General features: G+C 44.0%; 1 protein-coding gene across 1 annotated transcript; it reads right to left on the bottom strand.

The window, feature by feature from the left end:
- Nucleotides 1-15958: 15958 nt before the first annotated feature.
- On the bottom strand, nucleotides 15959-17427 carry LOC131267573 (pickpocket protein 28-like). Its single transcript, XM_058270482.1, has 2 exons — nucleotides 16892-17427; nucleotides 15959-16826 (listed from the first exon to the last, which is right to left on the bottom strand). The coding sequence occupies exons 1-2, from the start codon at nucleotides 17425-17427 to the stop codon at nucleotides 15959-15961; spliced, it is 1404 nt and encodes a 467-aa protein (XP_058126465.1).
- Nucleotides 17428-21826: the final 4399 nt, after the last annotated feature.

The following is a 21826-nucleotide window of genomic DNA, read 5'->3' as shown; positions in this document are numbered from 1 at the left end:
ATTAGTAAATCCGAGGGAATCCTCTTCTGGAAGTCGAGAAAATCGGAGATATGCCGTTAGCATACATGCAAGTGGATGTGTGTGTGTGTTTGTTTTTATGTATGTTATCACCTCGAATATATCACTGCCAGTCGGTGAAGAAGCTACCTTTTTCCTCTTATGATAAGTTACTCCCTTGGGTGGACTTTGGACAGTGTTTTTGGAACTGAACGCAAGCACGGGAAGGATGGCTACAATTTTCATTACCATTTTCCATCAAACATCGTTGGTTTGGTTTGATTTTGGGGTTGCATAATAAGAGGACATATCTTTCGTGACATCCGAATCGGTGTAGGACGAAGATGAATCGATTACTCGCACAAGAGTCAAAGCTATTAGAAAAGACAAACATGGGACGAAAAAAACGACATCATTCGCGTACGGGCACAATGTGTGGCTACTTTGAGCGAGGAAAATAGGCGTGCAGTTTATTTTCCTACCGGCCATCGCAATTGTTGATGGAAGTTGAACTGGCGGAACTGATGGTTTGCATAAAGTAAATATTACATAAGCAACTGAAGATGGAAGATGAATAAGATGTAGCTCATTCCAAGAGAGCACATGGCCCTAGAATAGCCATCTTATCGTAACAACTGCAGGAAAAGCCGTACATCGTCTTGTGGTTACGGATTGTGCTTCCTTTTTCTTCGGCAGGCTTTCTTTCCATCGGCTTCCGTTGTGAGTTACGGAAAGACTTTCATGAAGCAACTGCTTGGGATAATCGGAAGTGCCCGGAAGAACCGACCGTGCGGAGTTGGAAGAAACAAGGTTATTCAATTAAATTCAGCTAAACTCTACTGCCCTCAGCGATGGTATGGTAGACCACTCTAACTTAATTATAAGTTTTTCATACAAATTTATGATTCCGAAGCATTGGATCACACACGCACTCCAGGTACATGGGATTTGACCTGGTTCTTAGGGAGGAAAATATTTAGGAAAGATGACTGCCACCTTCTCCTGTGCAGAACCTGGTGAGCTCAAACAAACAACAAACTCAACCGAGTGTGGTTTTGCGACATTGAGCTGGTTGGCTCCGTGGCAAAGAATTGGGAGTTCTGGACTTCTACGCTCTCCGGCTTCTCCCAAACTGTTTGTCAAGCGTGTGCGAGGAGGGGCGAAAGTTTTCTTTTGCCCAAATTGGCGAGAAAATCGCGCGCCTTTGCCGGAGGGAACCTGGCACCTGTTTTCCAGCAGCACGGTAAAGAATCCAAGCTCTGAGCAGCGTAGCCTAACGTCCTCTGTGAGCTGATGTCGAGGTAGAGTGTATATATAATTTATTTCATAATTTATCATTACTCTACCGGCTCACTTTCACGAGACGGTAACGTTAGGAAGCTCGAGTAACGTACGGTACAAGCAAGCAACGAAACATTCCGTACGAGATTAATGAAAATGGTTCCGGTAGGCCGGTGTGGAGACGGTTTGGCAGGTCCGGTCAGGGCCCCGTCGGAGTCTGGTAGACGGACAAAGTTATGATTATGATTATGCGGTTTCATATGCTCTCCTTCTCTGTGGGCGAAACGGTGAACGTGGGTAACTCATCCAGAAGATCCAAGGGGTTGGAGATTAAGGTTTTCTGCTCGGAAGGAGGAGTTCACGTGAAAGATAAATAACGGTAAACCAAAGTTTTCCACGGGTGTACTTCTGAGGGGCAGGCCTCTCCGTTCCACATGGCTGGAACTGGCTTGAGCGTCGCTTCAGCCGTGCATGCACACAAATCAGCATCCACTTAATTTGGGATTCATATCACTCGATTAATTATTTACAAGTTAAATCTGACGTGGCATTGATGATGAACTTTGATTCCGGACGGCTCTCGGAATGTGGAATGGGACTCGAAACACCCGGTCGATAATGGACCGGGGAGGTCAGTGAACGGACGTCGGTATCCACCCTCTCCCGAAGGATGGTTCCGATATCTTAAGATAGAGTTAAATTGAATGATTGATGGGGGAAATTGTACCTCACTGTTGGCTCCCATCCAGACGAGTCGACCGTAATTTACACCAGTGGCAGAAATCTGCCTTAATTTACAGGTTTATCGTCACCAGGACCGGAAGGGGAGACGGTTGGTTTTTTTTTGCTTATGAATATTTTTCTTAGGACATTAAGAAGGGAAAATATAGCCTACAGGCTTCTTACAAATTTGATGCCCAATTAACACATTTTGTTCATTTTTTAAATGTGCCATAATTGGACCCGTTTGAAGGGGGATCTTAGGAAAACCTTGACTAAAACGTCCAATCAGATCCACTCAACGCGTGCCATAATTTGTGATTTCCATCGAGGGCCTTTTTTTTCTTGTTCCTGGTTCGATGTAACCCTTTACTTGAATATACCAACGAAGCCCGCCAACAGGACGAGTTAGCCACCACCGTCGACAACAGGACAACTGCACCCTCGGTTCCTTCCCCCTGGGAACAGATGGAACAAAGGAAAGAATTAAGAAAACATCACCGGTGGGATTTGTCCGGTCGACGGAAAAATTCTTTCAGCCAAGCCTCCCAACACCTCGGGCTTCGCGGCTAGAACCAGGCTCCTGCCCTAGAGGCTAGAACTTGTCAGCTTCAATTAGCACCGGAAACGACTTTTTGACGAGTGGTTCGTCTAATTAAATCGAGATTTTGTTCCCGAGTGTCTGGTCCGGGCCAATTGAAAAAGTTTAGTCCTAGGACGAGGCGGGGTGGTCAGCGAATTTATGAACTTGTTTCATTAATTTTTTTTCGTGGAACTTTTCGTCAACTCTTTCCTGGGTGAGCAGGGAAAAGTTTTCCATGAAAATCCACCAGGAGTACGGGGCTTTCTTTAAACGGTACTTTAACGATCTTGCCGCACGAGGCCAAGGAAAGATCATAAATGTCATATTTAAAGGAGGGTAGTAACGGGAAGGGTTACAAAAGGAGAGTAAGTTGGGGCTATTTGTAGTTTTTATGCCTTTTTAAAAGTACTCTTGGATGGTGGGATAACAAAAAACGCAGCGAACGAACGGAACAAGTTTATCCGCCCCTTTTTACAACCACCGTCGGCTGGAAGCTCAAGATACCACCATTGACGTCAACTAGATGGACAAACTTTTCCCGTCGTTGACACGAGAAAATGTCGAAACAATGGACGCTCGGTGGTTAAAAGATAGTTAGAAGAAGGCGATAAGGGTGAAAGAGAGGTGGAAAATTTCCAACGTTATGTCCCTTTCGGGAAATGTTGCGGTTCTAGTGAAGCATTCTTGAGGGTTATGTTCTTTTATTATGAAATTGCAGGATATGTTTCATACGTACATGGCTTATTTTTGGGAAGTGTTTAGAATTGCCGTACAAAAATATTCTTAAAAATTCCCTTCAAGAATTATTAAACGGGATTATACACAACGTGGGTAGTAAATTTAAAATGCGTTCACAAACTAAACGAAATAACAATGTTCAAGAAGTGGATTATACGTTTCAAGTGCATTTGAAAGTATAAATGACTATTACCCGGAATGTGTTTAGAAATAAATCGTGAAATAATTCCAATGTTGACGTCCTGGGCACTTTCGCTATCAAAATTTCATTAATTTGCGACAGGAATTGTTTTGTATTAGAATATGCAGAAATAAACTTTTGAAACTTGAAACATTTAACTGGTAATGTTGGTAAATATTGTTGTAATTTTGATAACCAACGACGAATGTGGAAATAGAAAATGCTTGTTTGAATATATTCTTGTTTTCTGCATTCAGTCGCTGTAAAATATAAACAACTATGAAGCATGCCGTGGTCAATAATAGTTTTATAGAATTTGTTTTGTGAATTATGGTTAAGTACGTAAATATAAAATTATTCTTATAGCGTTCGAAATGTTTTCACATCATCTTCTACAAAACATCAAAACCGTTGATTAACTGACCTTAAAAGACCATAAATCTCAAAATATACCAAAAACACAAAAGTGGTGCTCAAAGTTGAGATACCAACCATTACATTATTTTCCCACATCGCCTTCGCAAGAAAATGTGCGAATATGCAAAATGATTTATGCGTGCAAGCGTGTCTCCATTAGGCTGCTTACTTCTCGGAATCCTTCGGTACTCCGTGTCCTTCGGTACACGCTCAACACACTCACAATCGAACTGCGATATGTGGTAGGGATAATAATTTCCCGTACGCGAGCAGCGGCCAAAGAAACCCAACTCCACAATGGCGACGATGCACGGTACGCTACATGAAAATCGCTTCCGGGGGCTACTTCAAACTTCCGGACAGCGACGAATGCGATAGCACGGGAGGGGGGGAAGGGATGGGCGGCCATTCGACGATGGGATCGTTGTGGGAATTTCAAATCTCAACAGGTTCCTTCACTTAGGCGGGCATTTTCGCATACATTCAACCCGTTGTCTTCGAGGTCGATTCGCAGGTTCGTCGGCGAACGGGCGCAACTTTCCACCCCGTCGATACCGAACCGGAAGCGTGTGCGCTGTTTGAAAGCGCGACCGAAGACGGGTTTTGCCTACCCGGTGATGATAATGCTGACGACGGGCCGGTAAGTTTCTAGCTGCCGTCCCGTTTCCTCCCTTTCCACGACTTTCCACGTTGGCCCGTAAGACGGTGCGTTGAAGGGCTTCCCGGCCAAGACGGTACGCTAACTTTACGATGTTATGTTTCCGCATCCTTTTGTCAACCTTCTCCGCCCCTTCACCGTCACCCTTTTTCCCGCGTCCACAACGTTGGGAAATCCCACCGGGAGTCATGCTGTTACGAAATTCGCATACATTTTCGCATCGCTCGCACATCGCCGGGCGGGGAAAATAAATTCCATTTCCATTGCATTGCGTCATCGATACGTGTTCGCATCCTTTATTTGTTCGAGAAGTGGAAATCCGGGACACTGGCAGAAGAAAAAACTAAACACAAGACGGAATACAAACAGACAGCGGCACTTTGCACGTCGATAGGGGTGTTGTTTTATTAGATTCCTTCCTACCTGATTCCACCACAAAGCCACAAGATGTCCTCGAACGTCAAAATCTCTTTTCCAATAGGAAGGGAACAAATCCTTTCCGAGGCCTACTTTCTTCCGTCTGCTTGATGGTCACTTTTGCTGTGCAATGATGCTTAGGGTTATTGCCGATTATTGAAAGGGAAAAGAAAGCTAACCTAGGCTGTTTTCGAAGAGATAAATGTGCACTATGTGGGTTAAGACGCCTTAGGAGGGCAATAAGGAGCTACTATTTATTTGCAAACTATCCTTCCGAGACCAATTCTCTTTTATCTAGTAAATGATTGGTATTAAGATAATTTCTTCGGATGATTTTCCCCATAAATACAATGAAGTATTGTATCAACTGCAAATTTATAGTATAAACATTTTCAACATATCCGGAAGGATTTTCGAGAATTGTTGTCAAATAAAAAAGCTCCAAACGCTAGCAATCAGGAAAAACATACACCCTTATGGTCCTTCCTTTAATGGTTCCTTTCCGCATTCGTACTCAATTATTTGGGCCAGTTGTTAGCGCCCTGAATGGGTTGCCTGATTGTGCGCAAAACAACACGATCATCAACAGTTGCGAGTCGCCATATCGAAACGGTGCCATTTAGTGTCGATTCTTCGTGGCAATAAAATTTTGCATGCTTCCATCTGGCAGCGTTTTCCCGCCGGAACCCTTCGCCCGGAACGAGGAAAATTGCATCCCTCGGTGGTCCGAAGGGTGTTGGTCCTATGCAGTCCGGGACCTGTTATTTCGGGTTGCAAAAATCATCCCGCACGGTCGGTTCGTGGGTTTGACCGTGGAGCGTAACGATGTTAAGCCACGAGCATGCGAACTCACGCACTCCGACGCAGGGAAACGATTTTCCACCAAATTGCACTCCGATGAATGGTGCGAAATTTATATCAATCTACTACATATTTTAGCTTTTTTTTATGTATGGAGTTCTGTGTACACTAAAAACTCGACCAATACTGAACCGTCGCTTCTGAAACTTTTCACACATTAAGTTTAAGTACTGCAAATGTTGTTGAAGGTTTGTTTGATCACTATTTTTTGATAAAATTATCTAAATTTTACAATTTAAACTCAGTTTTACTAACACTAACAAAACAAGCATGTAAACAAACGTCAAGGTGTATCCAACATAGTTACCCTAAGGTTTATACATCACGGGGAAATTCATGAAATTTCATACATTTAAATTTGCCGTTATTGTAACTAATAAATTAATTCAAACTTTCAAGTAAAGAGTAAAACCATAATTCTTTTCTCAATCCCTTCGTCACCGAGCAACGCCGGGGCGTCAAGCTAGTAAATATTATTTATTCATTCGTTTGCCCTCCAAACTACCCGGAACCCTCCACGGTGAGTCCGGGAAGCAATAATGTAACATTATTGTGCCGATGTGGTCTTTGCCGCGCCGAACCTAACAATCGATACCGAATGGTAGGCCCAGCGACTAACCGGGGCACATTTGAATATTAATTCAATTATAACCACCACTTCACCCACCAAGTTCGGCATTGCGAGTCCGGGATCTTCTTCGGGACATCTCGAATCTGGATTGTCAACTTGCGAACTTGCCTGTTTGGTAGCAATATGGTCACCGATCCTGTCGCTGTGTTCGTTGTTAATAATGTACGCCCCTCCGATAGAAGGTAACAGGCAGTCTGCAAGCGTGAATTTTCTGTTTTGCTAACACGGGAGTCATAACAATCGGAACACAAATCTAACCCATCATTTTTCGTCCTTTCGTTTGCGAGTTTTCCATCGACAAAGCAAACGATCGCAAAAGCAAATACAATTATACCATTTGTGGCACGGTTTCGTTACGAGGTCATTTGTGCTTTTGTGATTGGCGTGGAAATTATCGAAACATTAGCGCACCAAAGGTGCCGCCCCTCACTCGCGTCGGAAAGGACTAACGATTTTGGAGTTGGGAGTTTTGAATCATTGCTTTGAACAGGTTTGATAATTGTGTCACTCCTCTTCGTTATTCGGGTGCCTTTTTGGCCCTTTAATGACTTGAAGAATGGTTAGTTATGATGTTGGTGTTGTGATTTGGAGCACTTAAGCCTCGTATTTACGGGGATGTTTAAATTATATATTTCTCGTGGTGGATCTTCTTCCTGCGATCTTAAAGAAATCTTTTGAAACATGTTTTCTGTGATATGATCGAGTTTTACATGAATAAAAACCTTCATGGCCATACCTGGGTTATGGATTTCTCTTTTAGTATTTTGAAATATTTGATGCCTAGTATAGAAAAAATGCATTTCAAAAATAAACTACTAGTTCACAAAAAAACTTGTTTTCACCGTACATAAAATTGTATAAAAATCACCTTTATCTGTGGCTCTATTAATTTTCAGACAATAGAGTAAATACATTGAATTGTATCAGTTTCAATAGAGTCGGTTTATCGTTCTTAAAGACAAAAAAATGTATGAACTTTATCTTTGGTAAGTAAATTGAACTTTCCTTTTTCCAACGTAAAGATGATTTTGTTTTGTTCCAGTACCATGCTTTAAGGACTGTTTTCCACTTTCATCCATTTCTGCGAAGAAGAAGAATGATTAGAAACGAGTCTATAAAACCAGGCGTAATTTATTTACACCCAGCCTCACGTGAGACTCATCTCTTTCGTCCACAACAAATGACCGTCTCGAGCAGAGTATATTATTTGGTGCTGTTTTTTTGTCCTATGCTTTCCTCGACATACCCTCCTCTTCTGCCAGCGGAAGCGGATCCTAGCGGCAGTAATTCAATCCGGACGCGCGGGGGCAAATTTTTCAACTCCCTCCCATGCCACACCATGTGTTATTATTTTCTCGCCGGGTGAGTAGTACTGGGTCCCGTGTTTTTTTTGTTGCTCCTACTCATTTCCCTGATTCGTTATTTTCCCCTCCATCGCTCATCATCATTCCTCGCGCGCTTGGAACGCCACGGATTGTGGGCCCCTTCCCGTATCACTTGTACTGATCCTTCCGGAACGCGGAAACAAAATGCGAGAGGAAATAAAAAAATATAATGAAGACGTAACCTCAAACCTCCCGTGTGCCCCTTCTTCACACAGCGTTTTCCATCATCATCGGTTACAATTTCCCGTTTTTTGTTCGGGTGGTGGAAACACGCGCGGCCGGAACTCGGTCGAATCGGACCGGATAGATGGAAAACACTGCGCCAAGCATCACATTTTGCCATTCGATGGAAGGTTACTGTTCCTTTCCACTCTCAGCTGGAGTCCAACTTGGCCCTGGAGTATGATCATATTTTATTGCTTTTTTTTCCTGTTGGCTCGTATCTCACTCCTTACGTGGTGGTGTCCGATTTTTTCTGCTCTCGATATCAAATGGACCAGCTCCTCTTCATTTTTATTTGCTGACCTTCCCTTTGCTGTATGTAGAGTGGTTTCATTTTTCTCATCTGTAATCTAATTTAAAAATTATAAATCTTATATTTATATGCTAACTGCTCTCGGTCGGGAATGGCAACAACACACCGAACCGGAACCTGTCCACCCGGTGTTTCATGGCGGTTTCATCGTTCGTATGCCGTTCGCCGAATAGCAAACTCCCCGCACTGCGATCATTCATGGACGGTGCAATAAAGAATAATTTTCCTTGGAGAGTTCACACTTCGCCCCTTTGGAAGCTAGGTTCCTTTTGCTTCGGCCCGTCTTAGACACTACTATGGCCGGCCCACACCAGACTTCTCGGTGATTATTTTAAATTGTACACACCAATATTGTGTTGTCCGCCCGGCACCCTGGAAGCCGCTGCCTCGAATCGCGACCGTCGTGGGGTGACAGTTTTTAATGCATAGCTAATGATTATACGATCCTAAGTTGGTCCCCCTCGAGGGCCGATGTAAAGTAGACGAAATAAAACTGCCATCAAGGTGTCTTCCCGAGCCTGTGGAAGGGTGGTGGTGGAGAAAAACATCCCGAAGACGGTGGAAAAGTTTACCCCAAACCGAACGATCGTAGTAATTATAAACACTCCAACGGCACCGACAAGGCGGCCGAGGCGAAGAATTTTATTTCGTCTTAAAATGGCCGATGACGGCGATGGCGATGAAAACGTATCCCTCTCCGGTGGGTAATTGTAATTAAAATTTTAATTTAACGACACTTTTACTGATTAAAGGTTAATTAATGTGATGAGAAGGTGTCGCGTGTCAATGAACGCTCGGGCTCTGGAAGGTTTTCCTTTTCCGTGGTGTCGAAAGATTTGTTTTATTTGTTTTAAAAATTCATATCAATGCGTAAGTGGAAGTATTTTCAGGGAAAACTATAAAAAAAAACCGGTTGCAGTCGCAAAAACCAAAACGCTCAAAATTAATTTCATTTTGCAAACGGGAAAATCTGGCCATCCATCTTCGAAACAATGTAAGCAAGCAAACAGATCCTCGCCGTGGGCGAAAAGTTAAACCAATTCAGCGTACGGTCAAGATAGAATGTTCGGGGCTGTTTTTTGTTTAACCATGAGTGTAGGCAGGCCATAACTCAACCGGACTTGGCCACTGGACAAAAAAAAAAAAAAAACAATACGCACACACACCTTCTCACCGCCGGGGTGGAGGATTTTCTTTTTGGTTTCGCAATGTGTTTCTTTGCGAATCGGCGAATCGGCTACTTATAAATCATCGTGAACGTGGACGTGCAAGTACGATGAGGTATTTGTTGCTTCTTCTTGATTGTTGGAAGTCCCTCGGGTGTAGGGACATTTTCCACGGCAGGTATAGGTTTTTCTGGCCTCCGTGAAATAGCCGATAAAGAAAAGAATGTATAAGCTTAAGTATTGTAACATTTTCCATGGACGTTCTATTACACAAAAATTTATTAATTTAACATAATTACATTAAATTAATGTATCTAGAAAAACCGTAAACTCAGAATAGAATGGAAACATGGCGACTATTTTTAGCACAATTCCAAAAACATATTTAGAATGAAATAAAATTCTATTGATTTTGATTGTTCTGTCAATAAAGTAGCAAATCATATGTTAAGGAAAAAAAATTAACAGCACTAACTCGACGTTATTTTAACACGTATTTATTTTCCTTTAATATGGGCAAAACCGTGAAGTAGTAGCAGTAATTCTACAATACTTACTGTTAAAACAGTCATAAAAGTGGTAAAATGAGAATACATCAAATTCAACTACTTCCACGAAAAACAACATCAAGCTTTACCCTTCCTAAATGAAGTACAGTCTTTCCCCGACTTACGCGAATAATGCGTGCCGGAGGCATTCGCGTAAGTCGAGTTTTCGCGTAAGTCGAGTTCCGCTTGACACTTGGTTTATACCTGGTGTTAAGAGATCGAGTATTTAATATCATCATTCAAAACATATTCAAAATAATACGAATACGTTAAGTTCCTCTTTTTATTAAGTTTATTCGAATTGTATTCTATACCAAATTCATTGTTAATATTTTTTAATTTACAAAGTTATAACAAAATTGTCCAACGTCAACTGTTTTGCAGTTTTTTTTTTGTCTTAACGTCATAAACTCAATGAACTGTCAAAATTTGAACATTCGCGTAAGTCGAATTCGCGTAACTCGAGTGTCGCGTAACTCGGGGAAAGACTGTAAGTAATTAGAATTGACACTTGTACCTTGCTGTTCGAATAAAGTGTGTCTACATTAGCGGGGGTGGACTCAGAACATCTTCCAATGTCCATGATGCAACGACGCAGCAACTGCATCGACTGAAAAGGATTGCTGTAAGCGAGCGAGGGTGCATCCCCTTTCGCATTAAAGTGCAACGATCATGTCATGGCATTGGAAAAGGGGTCATAGCGAACATCGGAGAGTGACCAATAATGCACCTGACAGGCAGTTTGACAGTTGACGCACTAATTGACAGGAACAAATGTTGTGATAATTGAGCAGAACGAATGAACATCGTCAGCGACGGTGCTTCCTGTGGGGACATGGTCGATAATTAGCGATCCGGAATGCTGGCACGGATTCGTTCATTTGACCGACACACATGTATCATCCTCTTTCACTCGCTCCACCATCGGAGAAGGTGGTCACGTGTCGTGATTTGTAATTATCTTTCGCTCGTTTGCGCAAAGAATCTAATCTTTCCGGTTAATGGGATTCTGTCTTCACAAACAAACGAAACACGGAACTCATCTCACTCGCTCGCTCGCTTCCGGTTGGGCATTAGATTGTTCCAAGATACAAGCAAACGATTGTGGTTACCGATTTGAAGAAAGAAACTGCGAAACCTTGTGCGGAGGTGTATAAAATTTATTGTTTTATTGCATCGCCATAAAGCAGTCAGCAGTCATCCGCAACGCACACGTTTGTTCCCCTTTCCCTTGTTTGGGGGAGAGGATTTTTCGCAAACATTTCCCACCGATGGAGGCTGGAAAGATCTTTCATGTGTGTGTGTGTGTGTTCGTAAAATAAACATAACCTTAAACAGCGGGGCCGACAGCAAACTGCCAATGTAACGATGTTTCCGTAGCGGTAGCAACGAGCCGCTGCCGGAATCTACAAGGATTAGAAAGACTATTGACAGAAGCCTATGCCTTCCCGTCCGGCTCAAGACCCCAAGGGTCCCATAACTGAGACTGGGTTGGCAAAAGGCTAAAGGCGTACGTGCCGATAAAGTTTCTCCCTCAGTTGTTCCCATCTATTTGTCACCGCGATTGAAGAGAGAAACTAAACTCCCTTCTCTTCCAAGCGTTAGCTGGAATTGTTTGAGATTAGTCAAACAATCGTAAGGCTTAGGTCTTCGGAGGCGAAAGGACTTCGGTGGGGTCGCAAAGACAGTGCGATGAAGCGAATCGTTGTAATTAACACGTCACACGCTTCGGTTTCGGTCGACGGGGCTTGCGGTTGGAAAATTTCCTTCTGTGGATTTTACTGACAAATTTCATTAGTTCCAGCCCGACGCCTTCCATTCCTTAGCAGCCTGCGGTTGAAGGCCCACCACAGGCTTTCAAGCAAAGCAGGGGATGATTTTTATTTTCAATCTTACCACGGCTTTACACAGCCTTGCATCGGCAGCTCGTTGCTAACTGTTTTAACCTCAAAAAGTGTAGTACACAAACAAGGAATAAACAGCCAACAGCTTCCAACGTCCCTCCGACCGACGGCTGAGACTTAGAAATTCATGAAAACATGGAAAAACTTCATGAATAATCAAGTAAATTTTAAATTGTCTTGCCACCGGTAAAAACCGTTTTCCCCCTCGGGGATGGTCTACCCCGTGGGCGAAACCGGGGCGGGTTGTGTTGTGTACCGCAAGAGAAACGTGGAAAGAAAAATCAACTAAACAAAAAATCCTTCGCCACCATGATCGGAAGTGTATCGCTTTCGACCCGGTCAGGTGACGTGTGGCGAGCAAGGACACACTCGCTGTTGATCCTGTTCCGACAGGCAACACCGATCTCACCGATTTTCCACCATCAGGAGGGCGGTGGAAAAAAACAACACCCCACGAAAATGAAACCATAAATGAAGTGAGATCTGGACGAGGGGGAGGACAGAAAAAAGCCAACGACTTTGAGGCCTCACGCTTGGAAGGTTTAATAAATGAAGGGAAAAAACTGGAACAATCGGGCAACCGTGGAAAAAGAAAAAGTGAATAAACCGGACCGGAATGAAGACGAGAGCAAGAAAACAAAAAAAAAGAGCGCAACCAATTCCAAACAAATTGTCGGCTTCTTCGGTCAAATATTTGCTTTTCGCTGATTGAATTGCTTTTGTTTTTGCCTTTTCCCAGGCTCCCGCTAGTCCTGGTGGCGTTCGGGTCCGGTTTCCGGTGGTGCGTTTTCTAAATTCTAACCTCAAGGCCCCCTCGACCATCGCAACTGAGTGGAAGGAACGGCGGGAGTGTGTAGCCGTCCGTCCGTCAAAACTGTCAGAGAAATTCGTTTGGCCGGCGGGCACCGGTTTGTGAAGAGGCTTGGCCTTTCTCGTGGGAGCCGCAGGTGAGTGTCGCGAGGTGGAGTCAATTTTAACAAATTACGTTCCAGATTGACGTCGTCGACGCCGTGGTTGTGGTTGTTGTCGGTTTCCGAGGACCTCGGGGTCCTCGGGCCACGTAAGGAGCGGCCGGTACTCGGCCGAATTAGACTGGGATTTAGGAGCTCGACGAACAGCTCGCGTGCCATTCTTCAGTCCGATTGTCGTTTTGTCAATGGGAAAAGACAAAAAAAAAAGAAAACCGCGGAAATTGTGCAACTAAACTCGATGCTCGGTTCCGTTTATGGACGCGCTTCGGAATAATTGAATCAAATCCGCGAATTGAATTATTTCCACAGACGCAAGTCGCGTTACGAATTTGTCATTCTGCAGAATCGCGGTTTTCCCATTTCACTGCTCGCGTCTGCTGGCTCTGGAAATTGTGGAAAATATTTCCACCCGTGAGCTAAACACCATAGACATGCGGCGACTTTCCGCCGGTAGGAACTAGCACTCCGTTCGTGAGTGGAATTACGCGCAGAGCGCAATTTTATCGGGAAACTACCCTGGGTGTCCTGGAGTTTTCAGAGTTGGAGTTCTTAATGAGCCGTTTAACCTGTTCCGGGCCCTGTAAAACCGGCGGGCCATGCAAATCTACAAACTGAGTAATGGGATAACTGGATTATCGGCTCAATCGAGCAATGAACCTTCGTACCGGCGAGTACCCGGTGGATGGATAATCAAATTGTTGCATTACACAGTCGTGCATAAATCCGATCAGAGGGCCCATGACTCCGATGCCTTCGGGAGAAATTGTTGAACGTGCAATAATTTCCGGGCGGAAAATGACGTTAATGTGAGAAGAATGTTACGTCCGGGAGCTCTTAGAATAATAATTTTGGTGGTTGGGCTCGAAGGAGGGATTAATTAGAATACAATTTGGATGTGGTTGCTTGTTGGGAAGGGCTATATTTGAGTTAATAATTGATATTATTTAAAGTTGCTTTGGTATTTTTATCTGATTTGATTTGAAGTAAAATTCCTAAACCACCTTTAGTTCCTACTTTAAAATCAAGCCAAACTTTGAACTAAGCTTAGGGCCGTCGTCTGAACAGTTAGAACCATTTAGAAGTGAAGCAATTTTCCTCTTGACCAAACATACCACCAGCGAAATTGGCTTTGGTTGTGGCTGTAGATCTCCTGAGAAGTTCCGTATCCCGAAACCCAAGGCCACAGACGTCACCACGCCGGGTCCATGTTGCGCTATAATTGACTTTCGTCGTCCATTTGCGACGTTCACTACCGGAAGAGATCCATTTCGCAATTCGTATTTTCGTAAACCCTTCCATCCATTTTCTGGGCAGGGAGAGAGAGAGTAAAGCGGTTGGGCAAATAAACGTATCCTTCAAACGGAATCTTTAACTTAACTCTTCGCCCCGTATGTCCACACGTCGAAGTGACCCGGAACAGTACCGGAGGGAATTTCGACAGGAGCTCATGCCGCAGCACCCGATTGGATGAACTTGACGATTTTCGACGCAACCGGACATGTCCACTGCAAACCATGTTTAATGTTTTGCAGCTCGTCAGTACATTCGGAAGTTGCGAAGTACCGGATCCCGTTTATAATAAACGACGTCCACTCGGTGGGTTGAAGGGCACAAGTTAATTTCAGAATGCGGAGGTTATCCCGTTCTACGAGGAAGAAATTCGAGCCGCGGTTCTAGATTGGTAGTACGAAAATTAGATCCAGCACGCTCTGGAGTATCCTGAGTCCAATCCGTACCCGGGAATCCCCACGTACTAGGAAACACCGCACACGTACCGTCCCAACCCCATAATCCAGTTCCGCATAAACGGGTGGAATCAGTAAATTGAGATTTATGGACTGTCCTGGCCTACCGCCTCCAGCTACCGGGCGACAGTAAGACAATTTTTGGTCGGGCAAAACATTCGACCAACCATTCGAATCCTTGCGCGGCGGAGGGAAAAAGGTTATAAAATTATTTATTATCCTTATTACTTTTATGTGCCCACGAAAATGAGGCTTGCAGCACCCGGACTTCGGAACTCGAACCAAACAAGTCGGGTCGGCCACCTTTCAGCCACTCCGATGCCGGATTCGGTTAAAGGGTTGGTTCGTTTGAAGATTGTGTCGTGCGTCCAGTGTCGTGTACGTGCGAAACAGGGATCGGGTGGATGCGGAGGGCCGAAAAAAGGTCACCACCATCGCCTGCCCAGGGGGTAAGGGGTTTTTATTTTAAAATAAATTTAATGTTAAAGGGTTTACCCCAAAAAAAGGAACCAAACCATACTCTATTGGCCCCGGTCCATATGGCGTGTTTGAGTGGTCCTTTTTGGTTCATTTTGGGCGAGTTCCTAACGAGGTGGGAGTTGGTGTCCGTTTTGGGTTGGGTGGTACGTCGACTACACTTACACGCGTCTCGAACTTCGTGCACCGTGCAGTGGAAGACGTGAGTCGGGCTTTTTTGGCTTTTGGCGAGGGGACATCAGAGTAGGCAGCGGTTTCTTGCTTTAGCGAAGGGTTTATTGATATGGGACGCGCCATCCATTAGGCTGATAACGAGTTTTGATGAGCGAATAAAAACTGTCCAGCAAAGAAGCCGTGGACCTAACCCCCGGAGGTGAAAGGAGCCCTTTTTGAAGAGGTTTGATTTTACGAGCTCATGTGGTATTCATTTGCAGGTTAAAGTGCGTGTAATGATGTGAAAGTGTCCTCTCCTTGTGGCAGATGGTGAATGACGTGGTTTGGGTTTGAATCGGCAGTAATTGGAAAGCAGTCGTATCCAAGAAAAACACTCTTAACAGTTTGTGTCCCTTTGCTTTATTTGTGCAATATAAGGTTGAGTGTAAAAATCTGTTTAAAATTGAATCTTTCACTTACACATTTGGTCGTTGTGAGGTTTAAGCAAATTGTCATCGAAGGTCCTCAAATATTTTCTTGATGAATTTTCAAAGCGAAATAATTTCCACAAAAACATCAGTTTGCTAAATTTATCTAACAACAGCGGGTTTCACGAAGCAGAAGAAAACTATTTCAAGCAACGTTACGATGGAGACGCCTAAAAACAGTGCGATCAGTCCTCCGAAGTTCGCGAGGAAGTCAATCCAACCGTAGCGGACTATGCGCACCAGCGGATAGAAGTGATCCTCGGCGAACTCCACCACGAGCTGCGTGGAGACTGGCTCCGAATCGTTGCTGGTAGACGCGATGTCCTGTGAGACCTCGGCAGTGTACCGAAACTCTACGCAGGCCGGTAAGCAGTTGCATTTCCATCGGAAGAAATGAGACCTCGGAATCTTCTCAGCCCTTAGAAGAGCGTTCGTGTTCTTGTTGTAGACATTGAAATACTTGTTTGTTCCGTTGCACAGGGACGTGTTAGATGCCAGGGGCATGTGGTCTAGTACGCAGCGACGCATCTGCTTGAAGAAGTTCGTATGACACTCCGTTTCACAGTTGGCTTGCGTGTAGATGCTGAAGTACTTCAGTGGGTTTTGCAGCTGCGAAATACATCCCGTAGCGGATGAAGTGAAATATCTTAGGTACCGTTGCGGTCGTACTAGCTTCGGATGGACAGTGATTTGTACCAGTCCCTGTTCTGCGGGGATTGGCGTAGATTTTATCGGGTTGAACGGAAAATCAACGGGTGAGTGGATGTACGCATCGAGCGAGGGTGTTGGGCAGATCGACTCATTAAGGTCACCGCGGGTGAAGATCCGTAAACGATAGCGTCCAGATAAGTCCTGCGCCGCACGGGGATACTCTTTCACCTGCACGGTGTGGATTAGCTGTAGCCCTCGAAGAAAGTCCCAGTTTTCGGTGAGTTTCGTAACATTGGAGAGATGCCGTACGTTTGTTATACTGCAAGATATGATGCATCATATGATAGGGAAGCGATTCAATCTCGTTCGATGATCACAAATTACCTGGCATTGTTGAAAATTTCATTTCCTGCAACCGCGTTGAAAGTATAACAGATTCCTCGATCCGTTCGCACTGGATCCAAAAGCTTGGCACACTGTGAGCAATTATCCGCCCAGCAGATCTTCTCGCACAGTTGCTCTAGGCGGAAGTTTTCATCGGCACAAGCTTGCTTCTTGGTTGGACACAGTGTTAACGCTGGAAACGGAATGCTCCAGATGGGAAGTGGCCTCTCGGCCTCACCAACGAACACGTTCGATGGATCCTTAAGCCTCTCGATGCACACCGTTACCGTGAAGCTAAACACACCAAGCAAACACAAGCCTACTGCAATCCAGAACAGCCTCAACGAATGTCGCAAGTCAGAGCGGAGCGCGTACCGAACCACCGGAAATGAGCTATTGTGAAGGTAGTCCTTGAGAATTCCTTCGTCACCGTCGTCGGACGCACCACCCCTACCCGCGCCCGGAAGGGGAGGTTGGGAAACCTGGTTACACGGCACTTCCCTTTGCTGAAAGATCACCTTGTCCATCGGTTCCATCGTGGAGTATATCGAGAACGGGAATGCGACCCACTAACACTGAACGGAGCATCAACTGAATGGCGCCGATACCACGTCCAACTGCCACTAAATGACACGATGATGGATGGACTCGTCTCGAAGGCTACCTGCCACACAGGATCGGCATAACCAGGGCCAGGTCGGCTCGATTTGCCCGCGAGCACGTGTACGTCATCACACCCCGGGTATACACACCCTTTTGCCCTTTGGAGATCTTATCAAAACCCAGGCAGCTCCTACCGTGCGAGCTGTCATAGGAGTGTCCAATGCTAATTAGACTCATAAAGGTGTCGCACCAGTAAGTGTCCGGTGTGGCAGACAACTACCCTATTGCAACCGAAGCATAGAGAAAACCATAGTTCAACAGATTAGCATAAAAAGTACATTCTTTGCTCATGTTTAGCAACCGATGTGCGCTAAAATGCAACGGAAAACGACCCAGTCGAAGCGATCAATATTGTACATCGACACGGTAACCAAACCATACCGAATTCAACAAAATCGTCAGTGGGTTCTAGTGTAAACGGTAGCCATAGTCAATCACCCACTGAATCATTAATAATTCGATCATCGATTCATTAATCAATGCTGACATCCGGCTGATTACCAATTTCGGAGTATCCTACTTCAATTTCTCCTAGCGAAAAATGGTAGATTTGGCAGAGAAAATTGGAATGAACATCCCTAGATACTCAAGTTCTGGTTCAAATTTCACGTATACTATATTCAAAAGTGTAGGCAGTTTACGTATGTTTGATGGATTCTGAAGTCGCTCGAATGAATTGCTTGTTTTCAAATGATGAATTAGATATTCATTTTTCTACAGCTTCCACAATTATATATGAAATGATAAAATATTATTACGAGTTCAGCAATATGGAATAGGAAAACGAATTAATATAAATGAAGTTTCTGAGAAGGTCTGACTGTGTGGGGGTTCTTATAAAAGTCCCTCTCGGTTAGGATTACTCTAATATGGTTCTCCGTTTTGCTCTTTCCAGTTCCCTTTCCAAGGTTACTCGTAGCAAATGTTTCGTATCACTGGATAAGAAAATGATGAGGTTGTTGATGAAGTTGATTATCCCATTCCGAAGAACTCGACATCCCTTTCGATAGGCAAAGATTTTTATTCTTCGTCCTCAAGCAAGGAGTTGGTCGTTTCATTCTCAGTCGGAACCTTCGGTCTCGATTTTTGACCCTGTCGCTTTGGATGGAAATGCAATTTCAGATTTGGATGCCATTGGTCGTTGCCTGCCCACATCATTATCCAATGTGTTACGGTAAGGAAAGGATATTTTAGCTTCTTTTTCCTCTGCTCGAAACCGTAATGAAACGATTCCGCTCCGTTCGTCATAAGTTGGGCGAGGGATTTAATTTCTTTGCTTATTTCGGCGGTGATGGTTATTGCGGTGAAACCGGCAGCCGCAATGTGTCGAACTAAGCAGCTAGTCGTTTCATTTGCCATCATCCGTGTGCCACCGCCGTTCGGCCGGTGCGTTTTTCCATGCTCGCTCCGACCGCTTTGCCGTACGAACCCATTTGGGGCGGTTAATCCGGTGGGAAATTTCTTTGCAATTTGTTTAACGCGCCACCGTACGTATGGAGGGTGGATGTGAGGTGTGGTGCTTCTTACCAGGGATGGCTCGGGGAAGGGTGAGGAGTTTCGTCGGAGCCCGTTGCCGCATGCTTAGGGTTTTTCCTCCAGCCGGAAGCATAATTAAAATGAGTCGCACATCGTATATGTACGCTCCATTTGCACCATTCTCCAGCTCTGGCAGGGGACGGGTTCTTCGCGTGAAGACTGTGGAGCACAGGGTTAAAGCAAGCCGAAGTACTCATTCATCATTGGCCGCGACGGGAAAGGGTTGACTCAAGCTGTTGTGATTTTCGTACTTTAAACAAGGCTTTTGTCACGTCACCCGAGCTCGAAAATCCCGGCATAGGAGGACCTCTCGAGGATCGCTCCTTTCGACGTACACTGTAGGCGCTGTTAGGCGGGTTAAAGGCAGCTTCGGCGTTACAATTCTCACTCGGATCATTTATATTAATGATGAGACCATCCATTTAAATTATTAACCATACCCGACAATCATTTGGTCTGCATATAAACAGCATGTTTAGGGCGCCTTGTGTGAAGTACGTCGGGCCTGTTATCGATTGGCGCAAAAACTTTTGCGCTCTAAAATCTTTCCCATTTTGTGGCCTCCCTCCGTTGTAGTTGAAGGTGGAAGACTTTCCGGTGGACCCGAAATTTCAAAGGTCGAAGCGAGTTCGTGATGATTTTGCGACAACTCCAATGGGAGATTATCGAACGTGTCGCGGGAAAACGTACCGAGTTCCAACTATTCCGAAAATCATGAAATCGATGAACACTTCATAGTCTTAAAGATACAAGTCTAAACTCATTCAAAAGTGAACTTTAATATGCTCAAGTATGGGAATATTTTCGTTGCTGGAGTTTTTAAAGGTTTTCTTAAATTTGTTAGTAAATTTAAACTTAGTTTTTTCATTTCTTTCATATAATCGATTTTTGAGGAACTGTAATGGTTTCAAATCACAATTCAAATGATTGAACAAAATTTGTAACCTTACTATTTATAATAAAAGCTTTGTTTGACAAAAGTTTGAAGTATGATCTTCTTGGAGATAACAAAGGGGCGTGTGCTTTGAGTTTACAAAAATGTGAACGAAGCCAAACCTACAATAATTTTTATGTATTCCGCAGCGGGAGCGGATCCCGGCATAGCTTTAGTTCTTGACTTGAGACGAACGGAAAAAATTCACACATTTTTAAGACTGCCCACCACCAGGAACTGGAATTATGTCTTTGGCTTTGTCTTCACTTCCGTCGCTCCGGCGAAACATAAAATATTCAACAGGGCGGAGATTTCGTCGACTCGCCGTTCGGCGCTTTCAGTACATAAGACTTTTCGTCACATAGCGCCCGTACCGTTAGTTTTCCACCCGGGGAGCGATTGGACCCGGGCCCCCGTGGTCGGACAGTGAGCAGGACGGTCCTGAGTTGGGTTGGGTTGTGGCTGCACCAAGTTCGCATGCGCGAGGCTAGCCAGTAAAAAGCTTTCACCTACATTCCAGCCCCAACTTCTTCGGGGCGCGGCATTGGAGTTATTTTATTTTTCGTTGGTATGGTGATCGAATTTTTTTTTCTCTGAGGAGCTCTTTTTTAGTACAAACGTACTATGGAGGTATGAAGGAAGCATGGAACGAGATTTTAAGAATGTTTTGAAACCGTCAAGAGATAATTGAAACTGCTTTAATGAAACGAATTTTACAACACTAACACAAATTATAAAATTCTTGCAGATACTGCAACACATTTCCGTCATACGTGCCGTTCCTAGTGATAACCACAAGTGGCTCCCTCCTCCGGAATGAAAATGATTGAGTTGCGAGCTTCCTCGGCAATTGGGAAGATTTGATCCGGGGGCAGCACGAATCTGTAATGGCCAAGATCGCATAGTTCGTAACGGTCGACCAGCGAAGTACAAAGCTCACCTTTCACCCTTAAGAAACTTAAAAAGGTGTGCCTACTTACAGATTGCTTCAGCAATATTGCCAATTGTTTGTGTCAAATAGTTGCTAGTCGTCATACAAATTCGAATCCCAAGTAGAGATTTGAATATCCAATAAGGATTCGAATCCCAGGAATGAGTAAAAGAGTTACTAGTCAACACAGAGAGTCGAACTTCAAACTGGGAGTCACGTCGAGCATCATTGTGTGATCGCTAGAAACCTCGAAAATATTAATGCAATCGTTTCGAAGCGTCTATCAAACGTAGATTTTCGTAATGTATTTGAACTCACATTAACAGTTAACGAATGTTTTATTTAAAATAGATTTTAAGTATGTTTCAATTTGCAAAGCAGCATATTTGAGTTATGTGGAGTAAACTGATACTTGACTCGACAATAAAAATTTAAAGTACAATTCTAGCTTAAAATTCTTGCTTAAAAATATTATAATTTGGCCGACCGTTCACAAATTATTTCTTGAGTGTTTTGCAAGGGACAATGGAACATTAAGACCATACCGAGCAACTCGCTGACATTCTTCACTGATGTCAAATCAAACCGTGGGATGTACTGAACTTTGAAAACCCTCTCGATTCGGATTCCTTTTCATTGATTTTTTTATCCTTAGACATTCATCATCTAATGCCATACAAATTTTAAACCACCGGAGTCCATGTCGATACTGACTAAGTTCACGTTTCGGAAAAGAGTTCATTTTTAAATAAAAATGTTATAGAAACCAAATGGAAGGCAGACTTTGTGTGGCATGTGTAAATCGAATACCAAAAAAGACAAGAATTTATTTGGTTCTTTAGTGAGCTTGCAGAAAAGTTCTTTTGGAGAC

The sequence above is a fragment of the Anopheles coustani genome, chromosome 3 (genome assembly GCF_943734705.1).
Source record: "Anopheles coustani chromosome 3, idAnoCousDA_361_x.2, whole genome shotgun sequence".
In the NCBI taxonomy this organism is placed as follows: domain Eukaryota; kingdom Metazoa; phylum Arthropoda; class Insecta; order Diptera; family Culicidae; genus Anopheles; species Anopheles coustani.
This window is presented reverse-complemented; position numbering and strand designations above follow the sequence as displayed.

Excerpts from the sequence above, each read along its gene's own strand:
- LOC131267573 (XM_058270482.1), bottom strand. The coding sequence starts at position 17,427 with ATGGAACCGATGGACAAGGTGATCTTTCAGCAAAGGGAAGTGCCGTGT. Across the intron at positions 16,827-16,891 it reads GAAATTTTCAACAATGCCAG|TATAACAAACGTACGGCATC; the intron begins GTAATTTGTGAT and ends CATATCTTGCAG.